The sequence below is a fragment of the Coffea arabica genome, chromosome 4e, assembly GCF_036785885.1.
Source record: "Coffea arabica cultivar ET-39 chromosome 4e, Coffea Arabica ET-39 HiFi, whole genome shotgun sequence".
Classification (NCBI taxonomy): domain Eukaryota; kingdom Viridiplantae; phylum Streptophyta; class Magnoliopsida; order Gentianales; family Rubiaceae; genus Coffea; species Coffea arabica.
The window spans coordinates 7,278,187-7,289,410 of NC_092317.1; the positions used below are offsets into that span (position 1 = coordinate 7,278,187).

General features: G+C 36.9%; 2 protein-coding genes and 1 pseudogene across 2 annotated transcripts; 1 reads left to right on the forward strand and 2 right to left on the reverse strand.

The window, feature by feature from the left end:
* Positions 1 to 1,814: 1,814 nt before the first annotated feature.
* LOC140005984 (uncharacterized) lies at positions 1,815 to 4,751 on the reverse strand. The gene is made up of 3 exons (XM_072047430.1): positions 3,677 to 4,751; positions 3,352 to 3,586; positions 1,815 to 2,214 (listed from the first exon to the last, which is right to left on the reverse strand). The coding sequence occupies exons 1-3, from the start codon at positions 4,598 to 4,600 to the stop codon at positions 2,141 to 2,143; spliced, it is 1,233 nt and encodes a 410-aa protein (XP_071903531.1). The 5' UTR covers positions 4,601 to 4,751; the 3' UTR covers positions 1,815 to 2,140.
* An 856-nt stretch (positions 4,752 to 5,607) lies between these two features.
* Positions 5,608 to 8,222, forward strand: LOC140005438 (receptor-like serine/threonine-protein kinase SD1-7; annotated as a pseudogene).
* A 200-nt stretch (positions 8,223 to 8,422) lies between these two features.
* Positions 8,423 to 9,902, reverse strand: LOC113740651 (cysteine-rich receptor-like protein kinase 19). The gene is made up of 4 exons (XM_072047431.1): positions 9,697 to 9,902; positions 9,307 to 9,544; positions 9,038 to 9,188; positions 8,423 to 8,927 (listed from the first exon to the last, which is right to left on the reverse strand). The coding sequence occupies exons 1-4, from the start codon at positions 9,857 to 9,859 to the stop codon at positions 8,619 to 8,621; spliced, it is 861 nt and encodes a 286-aa protein (XP_071903532.1). The 5' UTR covers positions 9,860 to 9,902; the 3' UTR covers positions 8,423 to 8,618.
* Between the last annotated feature and the right edge of the window lie 1,322 nt (positions 9,903 to 11,224).

An 11,224-nucleotide genomic window follows, 5' to 3' on the forward strand; every position in this document is an offset into this window, starting at 1 on the left:
AGGGAAGCCAAGTGCCATGCCAGTCAGACTAAGTACAACACTTGGCCTAACAGCAAGGGTGGTCCCTCTCGTTTTTCAACATCAGATGAAGCTTTCATTATGAAAGCATTTCCTTAAATGTACAAGATAGAAACATGTTTTTAAGTAAATGGATATATATGATTTTTGTGGATAATCCATATAAATTCATTTAATTTAATGGTTTTACTTTGGTCAACCATTTAAAACCAATACTATAAATGGATAATCCAAATCCATTTAATTATGGATTATATGGATAGATAAATGGATCTCAATCCAAATTGCCACCTCTAGTCGTGGACATTCGCAGTCCAGTTGTGGACGTAAAAAATTCTTTCATGTAAAATTCACTAATTTCGTTACATGACAATTCTTTTAATTTTAGAGTGTTGAGTTAGTGGAATCCATTTAAAAGTGTCTTGACCAACTTGGGACCGAAAACTTTCACGAGTGAGGATTTGAAGCCTTTACAACTTGGTATAGGCGATTAGGGAACTACTCTCAGTGGAGTTGGCACTGTACTTTGTGTTGATATTGGCAAGAAAGTAATACTTTGTGTTAATTTTTTTTTTGACAAAAATGAGCTTGAATTTGCAATCAAGATTACGTTACTTCTTGATCCTACTGATCCAGTAAAATCTCCTTTAGCTACGGACATGATGGGGGATTGCGTCATTCTGTTTGTGTTCAATGGACCACAAAAAGAAAAAAAAAACTAGAGAAAGAAAATTACTTATTACAAAAAGAGTGAATGGCCCAAAAGGTCACTAAACTATTAAAAATGGCACCCTCTGGTCACTAAACTTTTTTTGTGGCCGAAAAGGTCACTAAACTCGCAAAAACTCTCCAGCGAAGTCATTTTACCGAATTTCAGCGGTTCCTCATCCGGTAACATGGTCAATATGGAGTGGAGGAATATAGTAAAGGGGCAAAAATGTCAAACAAAATATGGTCAACCTTTTTTTCTCTCGCAAGTCGTGCCTCAGATCTAGAAATTAGCTGAGTTCTCTTTTCATTTGTTGAAAGACAAATCTTCTCTCATCTATTCAAGGAAAAATCTCCTTCCATTTCATCCTGTCCAATGACTCATGGCAAGACGCAATAAACCGATTCCATTCTGCAAGTGCGGAACTAGAACTATTTTGAAGACCTCATGGACAGAAAGAAATCCAGCGCGAAGATTTATTGAATGTGCTCAAAATCAGGTAAGATAATTACTTAATGGATATTTGCGAGTTTACAAGATGGATAAAATGTAAATATTTGTTGCTGCAGGTTAGAGGGTGTGGATTTTGGGACTGGTATGATGAAGAAATTTGTGAGAGAGCTAAGCAAGTAATACCTGGCCTGTTAAGAAGTAAGAACAAATTAGAAGCTGAGAATGAAGCTCTGCAAAAGGAGGTTCGGGGATGGCAAAGCAAAGCAAACGAGATGGCACTGGAGATAAAAAGACTAAAGGAGCAATTGGAAAAAAAACAAAGGACAAGAAAGCTAGCAAAAAGTGTTTTTGTGATTGGGGTGATTGTTACAGTGTGGTTAATATGGATGCATGAGCCAACAATGCCAAATTCGAAGAGGTTGCAAATTGCTAGTGTATGAAAGAAATGTTGCGAAATACTAGTTTGTAGAATGCAGAGATTTTGGATTGCTGGTATGTACAATGCAATTGTACTTAATGAAGCTAGTAATTGTGTTGACTTTGGATCTTTGAAAATGTTAATTATGAGTTCTGCTGTTGACTAATCAATTAATTTGACAAGAACAATAGCCCATTCCAATGATTAAGTAGTGAATGGCAAATAAAAGAGTCATTGCATTGGATCAGAATTGGTTGTATTACAATAGGTGGACAAAAGGTATGTTTGACTCCCACAAAATGGCAACAAAAAGCTATTACATTTTCCTGCCCAATGATCTACAAAAAGATTTACAAAAAGACTACAAAAGTTATTTAACAGTTTATCATTAAGTTGCACGTCCTCTTCCAAATGATCTTCCTGCCCAATTTCCAACCTTGAATGGTGGTTCTTTTCCCAAATATGCATAATTGGCATTGATCGCACCCTTTTCGGCATCCGTCAATTTTCTCTTTTTTTGGACCACCCTTTTCTGCGTATTATCAGTAGATGCAGCCGGACGAGGATCTTTTTGACTTGTTGTTGTTCTGGGAGCATCTGGTCGAGTTCGCCGGACCTGATCACAAAAACCAAATAACATTTCACTCAGTTATTCCAAGAACTACAATTACAATATACAATAGTTAGAAAGGTTGATAGCTAACAGGGGTCTTTATCTTTCTAATTTGCCTCTTATTAGTTGGACTGGCAATCATCCTCAACATCTCTGTTGGATTACTAGTGTCACCTTCGGCAGCAACATTTGCTCCTTCCATTGATTGTTGTGCACCTTCTAAAGTTGATGGCTGAACAGCAATATTATCATATTGTTGGAAAAAATTGCCAACTTCAACGTCAACATTTTCAGCATTCTGTTCACCAGATTCATGCATAACACTCTCTTCTCTAGATTTGGGAACAGCATCCTCTTCACTACAACCCGGAGCTACAAATTTGTTTGGTTGGCCAGTTGCATTTTGCTGTCTTAAATGCTCAGTTTCAGCACCATCTTGAGCTTTGCATGTAGCTCGATTATGACCTGCCAAACCACAGTTTCTACAATGCATAACAACATGTTTTTTCATTTTGTGGACAGTTGCATTTTGTGACCCAGAGTGGCTTCTATTCTTTGTAACATCTTTTCTTCTTGCCTTTCTAGGTCTTCCCGCTTGCACACATGGTATTGGGGGGCCTAACACCGGATTTGTACTAGTTGGCCAAAGTGCTTTTCCACTGATAGGGTAGAGGACATTCTCATAAATTTTTAAAAATAGTTCCCTGGAGTAACACCCATCAGTATACATGCACGGGTCCTCATTCATTCTATGAAGTGCTGCAATGGAATGGCAGCATGGCAGGCCACTAACTTGCCATAAATTACAAGTACATGTTCTTTCTTGTACATATACAGCATATTGTTCCCCTTTAGGCCCTTTGACTTGATAACCCCCATCACCATTTGCCACAGTTTTCCATTTCCTAGACTGTTTTGCCCTCTCTTCAATCAATTCCTTAATAGTTGGACCAACAGCACCAGGGCATTTTTTCATCCAAGCCGCCCTATCTCCTATTCTACCCATTAAATACTCCCTAATTCCTTCCATCATTCCAATAATAGGTAAATCCCTGTATTCTAATATTTTTGCATTAAACGTCTCACAGAGATTATTAACTAACATATCAGATTTAACATGATGAGGAAAGAATGCCTTACACCAATGCTGTGGTGGTGGTGCCCTTTTGACCCATGCATATGCAAGCTGGTCATACTCTTTCAAGTCATCAAGTTCTGCCTCATACAACTCAACAGTTGTAGCTGTTGCAATGCTCCATAGTCTATCTTTTAAAATCTGCCCAGGATGTTTTTTCTTGAAATTTCTGTACATGTGTTGAACACAGAATCTGTGTTCACAATATGGAAGAAGTTCCAAAAGTGCACTATCAAGCCCCTACAATAACAAATTGTGAAAAATTGGTCAACTCTAATAAACCAAATAGTAACTAATATCAACAATAATGATAAGATATGAGTGCTTCACCTTTTGTTGGTCCGAAATAAATGTGTAATGACTGCTGGCAGTGGCTATTTGCAAGTCTTTAATCAATAAGCTCAGAAACCAATGCCACTGCTCTCTTGCCTCCTTTTCAACAACAGCCCAAGCAATGGGCCACCATCCATTATTGGGATCTGGCCCAATAGCTGTCAACAATTGTCCCGGATATGCTCCTTTTGTGTGACACCCATCAAGTGCTATAATGGGCCTACAACCCTCATTAAACCCATTTTTGAGAGGTCCTAAACAGCAATAGAATCTGGTAAATGTAGGTCTCTCATCAGGATCATTTCTCGGATTGTATTGAATGTCAATTGTTGTATTTGGATGGGTCCTCTGTAATTCAGCAGCATATTCCCAAACAAAAGCATATTGTTCTGCTACACTTCCCTTAATATTCTTCCTAGCCTTAGTCCTTGCCTTGTAAGCCATACTTCTACTAATCTCACACTTATATTGTTCATCCACAACCTGTCTAATTTGCTTTGCTGGCATATACATATTTGACTTTATTTGATCTTCATATCTGTTTGCCAGCCAAGAGGTAGACATGTGTTTATTTTTCCAGGCATGACTGCAATGATTGTGAACATCATTCAATGTCTTCAAAACAAAATCTGAGTTGTTCAATGCTGGAACTTTAGAAGCATACACAAACCACGGACAGGGTGCCACACATTTTGCCCTCAATCTAGATTTGTCATTTGTGTACATAAATACGGGTCTCCCAGTAAGAATCGAGTAATTCCTAATAGCTTCTCTAAACAGACACTTACTTCCAAATTTCATACCAACCTCAAATTCAGGATTTTTCATAAACTTCTCCATATCAAAGTTAGTATAATTCATGTTTACCTCTTGGATTTCCTCGTCAGACGACTCATTATTGCTGTTGAGTTCCATCTCCATTCCATCATTCAAAAGTGGATTTTCATTGCTAGCATTAGTTGCCCGTGTTTGCTGTGTAGTTTGGGGGCCACGGTCTTCACTTTCCCGTGTAGTTTCAGCAGCTGTGACATCACCTTTCCATTTGCTGCTCAACCTAGAACTCCTCCTCAAATTTGTAATTTTTGATGCTTGAGTTCCTGCTTGGCTAGGTTGCTCACTTGGCTGCCTTTCACTATCTCCTTCGCCAATATCAATTTCATTTTCTAGCTGCCTTTCACTTGACTCAGCATGAGTTTCATGTGGTTGACCACATTGTGTTGGAGGCTGCTACATACTTTGTGTTTCATACATTTCATCGTCCCGATAATAATCTGTGTATTGTTCAAATTCCCTCGCATCACATGTTCCATCCCCATCATCACACTCGCCTCCTTCTCCCTCATTTTCACCATCTCCAGAAGTTGAGTGCAAGCCTGCTGTAATTGTAGATGCATCACCTTGGTCAATAGCTTCATGCACTGCTTTTTTTTGTATAGTGCTATCCTTCCACTCTAAAGCAGCAAATGATCGTGTACGGAATCTACCCTTTTTCTTCACAGATTTACTATTACACGCATTCATTGTTTGACGTTCCTCCCCATCATCAATTTCCTCAACGATCACTGTAGACTTGCGCACATCCGGTGGCTCTACGATGGTCTTTGTTTGAATTTTTAACACCTCATCATCTGGAACATGGTCGCATATCACTTCCATCAACTTGAACTGCTCCACCCAACTACAAAACTGTCTGATATGTTCGTCAGTTTGGAGTTCTTTCAATCCATTGTTGATATCACTTCTTGGATCAAGATAATAGTACAATATGACATCCTTGTTGTAGCCACACTCTTTCACCATATCATTAATCTCATGCAATGACATTGTATCACCATCACAAAGATCAAAATAGTCTACCTCTCCACCAACATAACTCTTATATTTATCCCCTTCAATTCTACCAACATGCCGCATCTTAACTGTAAATAATGAGCATCCATGCTCTGCATCACAAAGATCAAATAGTTGCAGGTATTGTTAATTGATAGATATCCAATCTTTTAATAAAAACTACAATCTGAAATTAATTTTTAAGTCTTCAATACAGGTTCATTTCTAATTCCCACACAAAACCTTAATATTATACAGCAGTTAGTCAACAAATACAATAAATTTCACATTTTTTCTGCCTAATTAATTTAGTTTAACGATATGCGAATGTAGGACCCCTTGTAACCTACTATGACGACAAAAGGGAGGACCATTCTCTCTTGTCCCTTTCATGCCCCCTTTGTTATATATAAAATAACCCATTAAACCCTAAAACCTCTTCGACATTTTTGCATTTCGTATTAACATTTTCAGACTTTGCACTATCTTTTACCAACATTCTTCTTCACCAAAATAAATTTTTTAATAACTTACCATACATCGTGTACGGGTCAGCATACTCATCCCTCGATCGCTTCACCCACTTCATTGAAATCACCAGCTTCACAATTTCCTCGGCTACTCTTGTTTTTTAGATGGGTTTAGGCTGTAATTCGAAGAGGTTTGCTATTCTGATTTGGTTTACAGGTGGTCAAAGTCACTTTTTTTACTGCCGGAGAAGACGAAGTCAATCTATGGGTTCAAAAGTGGTTTGGGATTGAGACAATCTATGGCTTCACCTATTCCAATAATCTTTTGGACATTTTTGCCCCTTTACTATATTCCTCCACTCCATATTGACCATGTTACCGGATGAGAAACCGCTGAAATTCGGTAAAATGACTTCGCTGGAGAGTTTTTGCGAGTTTAGTGACCTTTTCGGCCACAAAAAAAGTTTAGTGACCAGAGGGTGCCATTTTTAATAGTTTAGTGACCTTTTGGGCCATTCACTCTTACAAAAAATACAACAAAACTAGGACTTTGCGTTTTGCAATGATACCCATCACAGATATATAAATCTGTAATTTGGCTCTGGCCTCTATTCTATCCCCAAATAAAAAAGGCCAAAGAATGATACTATGTGGCATGGCATGAGATATGCATATTGAAGCTAAAGGCTCAGGCCTGAGTGGTAAACTTCTTTCACTGAGATGGTTTTGCGCACTCCAATTGCTAATTTACTTAACAATTTGTTATTGTCAGATTTGGAGAAAAAGAATTAGTATTAGATTGGAAAAGTCGAAAATTTATGGATCCCATTATTTATAAATACTAAATTGATATTTTTGTGTATCCTATTGGTAAAAGTTGAAACTTAGGTAAGTGCTTTATAAACATATGTATATAAAAAAAAAATTCATTTATCCCCTTCATGCTTACTATAACGCTGTTAGATCCCAGGGCTCAACCCTGAATACACGGTGGAAACTACCAAACTGGAGTATGGTAGGGGTAGGGGGAATTGGTGATGGAGTGGTGAAATGTGTAGAGATTGAAAAGAACACCAACGGCAAAAATACTTTGCTAGGCTGACACTGACACTGTGAAACAAAATTATTGATGGAATAACTCAAGGGTAGTTCCAGGCTAAAAATTATCCACAGAGATCTCAAGACAAACAATTAATTTATTTTTAGATAATGATTTAAATACCAAGTTTTCTGATTTTGGAGCAGCTAGAATTTTTGGAGATGCTGAATTGCACGCAAATACAAATAAAGTCATTGGTAGATAGTAAGAATTCAATTTCGTTTATTTGATTTATGAGGAATATGAAAATTTCCGAATTCTTTAACTTTGCTAAGACTAAAAATTTTGGTGATAAAACAGTGGTTACGTGTCTTCCGAATATGCCATGAATGGTATTATTTTCTGTCAAGCCTGACGTTTATAGCTTTGGGGTGATAATGCTGGAGATCATAAGTGGAAAGAAGAATACTTCTTTCTATGACTCTGATGATCATTTGAACTTAATAGGATATGTAAGTAGTCACATTATCACAGCCCTAGCTGATACCTTATTCAAATTACACATCATTTTCTATTTTTAGTTCAATTTCCCGAAATGATCTAGTACAAAAACACATGCTTTTCATTACTTACTTCTGTTTCAGGTGTAGGATTTTTGGGTAGAAGGAAGAGTTACAGAGGTTGCAGATCGTAGTTTGGGTGAAACAGTTTCCAAACTGGAAATTACAAGAGATGTTCAAGTTGGATTGTTGTGTGTGCAAGAAAATGCAGTAGGCAGGCCAACCATGTCGGGTGTTGTTCCATGCTTAACAATGATTCAGAAACGAAGCTTCCTGCATCTAATCGACCGGGTTTTTCCTGTTCCATCAACAAGGTCACCATTTTGGACGATGGATTAAATGTTATAATAGTTGTTTTCGTGCACAACAGCAAAAGAACTAATATTTGCCTGCGATTCATTCTCTGCAAAAAATCAATGAATTACTTGTCAAATGTGGTTTCCACGCAAATCAAATGGTATTTTCTCTTACTACCGTTGTACTATTGGCTCTTGATTAGAAGATTCATTTTCCATATCTATCACTTTTAACTTTCTGTTGAGAATTCTGCACAGGCAGCAGCGGATAATTTCAGTTTGGTTTTGAACAAAAACGAAAATTTTCAATTGATGCATCCTGTTTCCTGCACTGCTTTTGAGCGTTGACCGAGCGCATTTGCGAGTTGGTTCGCAGTCCTAGGGGGTGTCACAGAAAATCAAGGTAGAGATCATGGTAACCAGATTATGTCTCAATTGAGAAAAATACCAGTTAAAACAATGAAAATATTTGAATCCCTCATTGTATTGGGAAACCATGAAGCCAGCGCTGTCCTTGCAGGAACTATTTACTATGGCTCCTTAATTGTAAGTATGGTCAAAAAGACACTACGGAAAACATTCTTTTAGATGTTAATTAAGTATGTATTCTAGGTACAAGTGAGGAAAAGCTGGTGTAGCTTTTCTTGTCTACTGCTATGTACTAAAATTTCGGGGAAAAAAACAAAGAAAATGTCCACTTCTAGAGAAGAATACAAATTTGATTATTTACTAGAAATATACTAATTATCGAGCCTCCAAATCCGAAATTGTCAGTGTATTATCGGAGGATTCCGGATTTTGAACTAAGTTGTTATTATTTCGGTATCTGTTGGCGGCAGAAAAAGCCGGTTGATTTGGAACAGGAAGATCGACCAGTGATTCATTGTTGAGAATGGAAACCACATCAGACATGGTTGGCCTGTCGGCTGCAGTTTCTTCTACGCACAGGAGCCCAACCTGAACATATCTTGAAATTTCAAGCATGGGAATTGTCTCACCTAAACTAGGATCTGCAATGTCCGAAATCCTTCCATCTTTCCATAAATTCCACACCTGAAATGTAAAGAGGCAAGAAGATGTAAATAAATGGAATTGATGTGCTCTAAGAAAATCTAATATACTATCAACAAGAACTGTAAATGTTTCAAGATATATATACTCACATGTCCTACTAAGTTTAAATGATCATCCATATCACTGAAAGAAGTGTTCTTCTTTCCAGTTATAATCTCCAACATCATGACTCCAAAGCTATAAACGTCAGACTTCTCAGAGATGATACCCTTCATAGCATATTCAGGAGACATGTAACCACTGTTTCATGGCCACATTAATTAAGTTATACATATCACAGCTAAGTTGCTAATGTGTTTGGAAACTTCCATGCATGGTTTTCTGAAGTTTGATTAAGCAAATAAGATTGAACACTTACTATGTCCCTACGACTTTCAATGTATTTGCACGTGACTCATCATCTCCAAAAATTCTTGCAGTTCCAAAATCAGAAATTTTGGGATTCAAGTCATTGTCCAACAAAACGTTGCTTGCTTTGAGATCCCTGTGGATGATTCTTAATCTAGAATACTTGTGGAGGTACAGTAGCCCTTGAGCTATCCCTTCAATAATCTGAGAACGTCTTTTCCAATCAAGTACTGCCCGTTTTGTAGTATCTGTGAAAAGAGCATGAGCATTTTGGTGATTCATAATAAAGCCTGCCATAGTCATGAAAATGTAGATATATATAGTCGTCTTTGTTTCCCACGTTGATATCCCTTTGCAGGCATACCCATGTGGGCTAAAGTATGCAGATAGTTGAACTCACCAAATATAAATGAATCCAAGCTACTGTTTGGCAGGAGCTCGTACACTAATAACCGATCCTCCCCATGAATGCAATATCCCAGAAGTTTTACAAGGTTTCGGTGTTGCACCTTAGTTATCACTGTAATTTCGGTCTTGAATTGTTCAATACCATGCCATGACATTGTATTCAATCTTTTCACCGCAATCTCTTGCCCAGTAGGCAACTTACCCTGAACCACAACATATGCTAGTTAAAGCACATCGAAAGGGGATGGAGGGAACATACCTGTTCGAATTACATTTCTGAAAAAAAAGAAAACCCAAGGGAGCAGAATTGCTAATACTTAAGTAATGTCTTTGAACAGCTTCTTATTGCTGGCTATAAGGAACAATTGTATTCTGACTTGAATGCCTATTTTCATTTGGTAGCCTATTTCTTAATTTTAAAGACTTTGTACCCTAAATTTTCATGTTCGTCCCATTTTGATTCTTTCGTTAACCGCATTTTGAAAATCATCAAAGTTTATGTGTTTGAACTCCATATACTTCGATTTCATATATCCACTTTCACTTTACGACCTAATTTGTTGCCCACCTTAACTTTAGACCTCCAACCTCTAATATTTGAACACATTGCATCCTTAAATTTTGCATCATATACAGTTACAAGCCTTTTTAATGTAATAGGCATATATAGTATATTTACTGGATATTTTACATATCTTAGCCGAATTTAAAGAAACACATTTGCGAATCTTTTATCACACATACATACATATATATACATAACTATATTGAACATAAAAATGTGACTAGAACATTTAATTGGACTCCAATGAACGAATAATTAATCAACAACTCGTGTATTTTTAGAATTAGGATCCATCGTCCTACTACAGGTACCCATAATTGATTAAGCTGGTTGAACACAATAAATTGATCAGTTACATTGTTAAATAAGTATTAATGAACAAGTATATTGCCCTTTACTTATAAGATCACTTAAAACCCTCTTGTAGTTTTGTATATTACCACATCATCTCCTAATATTTGTAAATATCTATATAAGCTTCTGTAGTTTTATGTAAAGTAGAACTTGATAAAAAAACAATCTCCATAAAGTCGTTAGTCAACATGCCAATGTTATCCTTACTTAAGTACTAAACACAGTGAGGATCTAATCATTTTGTATAGAACCATAGGAGAAATATTACATGGATATATATATATCAAAGTATGGGAAGGTCAAGTACCAAGACAAATCTGTGCATGCCTAACGATAGGTTGCAGTTAAATGAAGAGGTGCAATTTGTCCAGTTATTAGAGTTTGGTAGGGTCATATAATGTAACAACAAGTAATAAGTTGGGGAAGCAAGTAAAACTGAATTATTTGTGGCTGCATAAAATCATTAATCTTCTCAAATCCGTTAACTAATGGGTCAAAATGGAACTAAAACGAAAGCTTGTTGTACAAATTGTTATAAATTAGACTTTAAGTGCAACTGGAAATGGAAATAGGGAATAATGTAGGAGGTGCAAAGTTGAAA

Bases quoted from the DNA above. Each gene is read 5' to 3' on its own strand.
- LOC140005984 (XM_072047430.1), bottom strand. From the start codon at position 4,600: ATGGAGATGGAACTCAACAGCAATAATGAGTCGTCTGACGAGGAAATC. The intron at 3,587-3,676 runs GTGAAGCACTCA...TTGTTATTGTAG, and splicing joins TTATTTCGGACCAACAAAAG to GGGCTTGATAGTGCACTTTT. The intron at 2,215-3,351 runs GTAAGGCATTCT...TTTTGTGATCAG, and splicing joins ACCACCACCACAGCATTGGT to GTCCGGCGAACTCGACCAGA.
- LOC113740651 (XM_072047431.1), bottom strand. From the start codon at position 9,859: ATGTCATGGCATGGTATTGAACAATTCAAGACCGAAATTACAGTGATA. The intron at 9,545-9,696 runs GTGAGTTCAACT...CTCTTTTCACAG, and splicing joins CTTGGATTCATTTATATTTG to ATACTACAAAACGGGCAGTA. The intron at 9,189-9,306 runs GTAAGTGTTCAA...GCCATGAAACAG, and splicing joins TTGAAAGTCGTAGGGACATA to TGGTTACATGTCTCCTGAAT.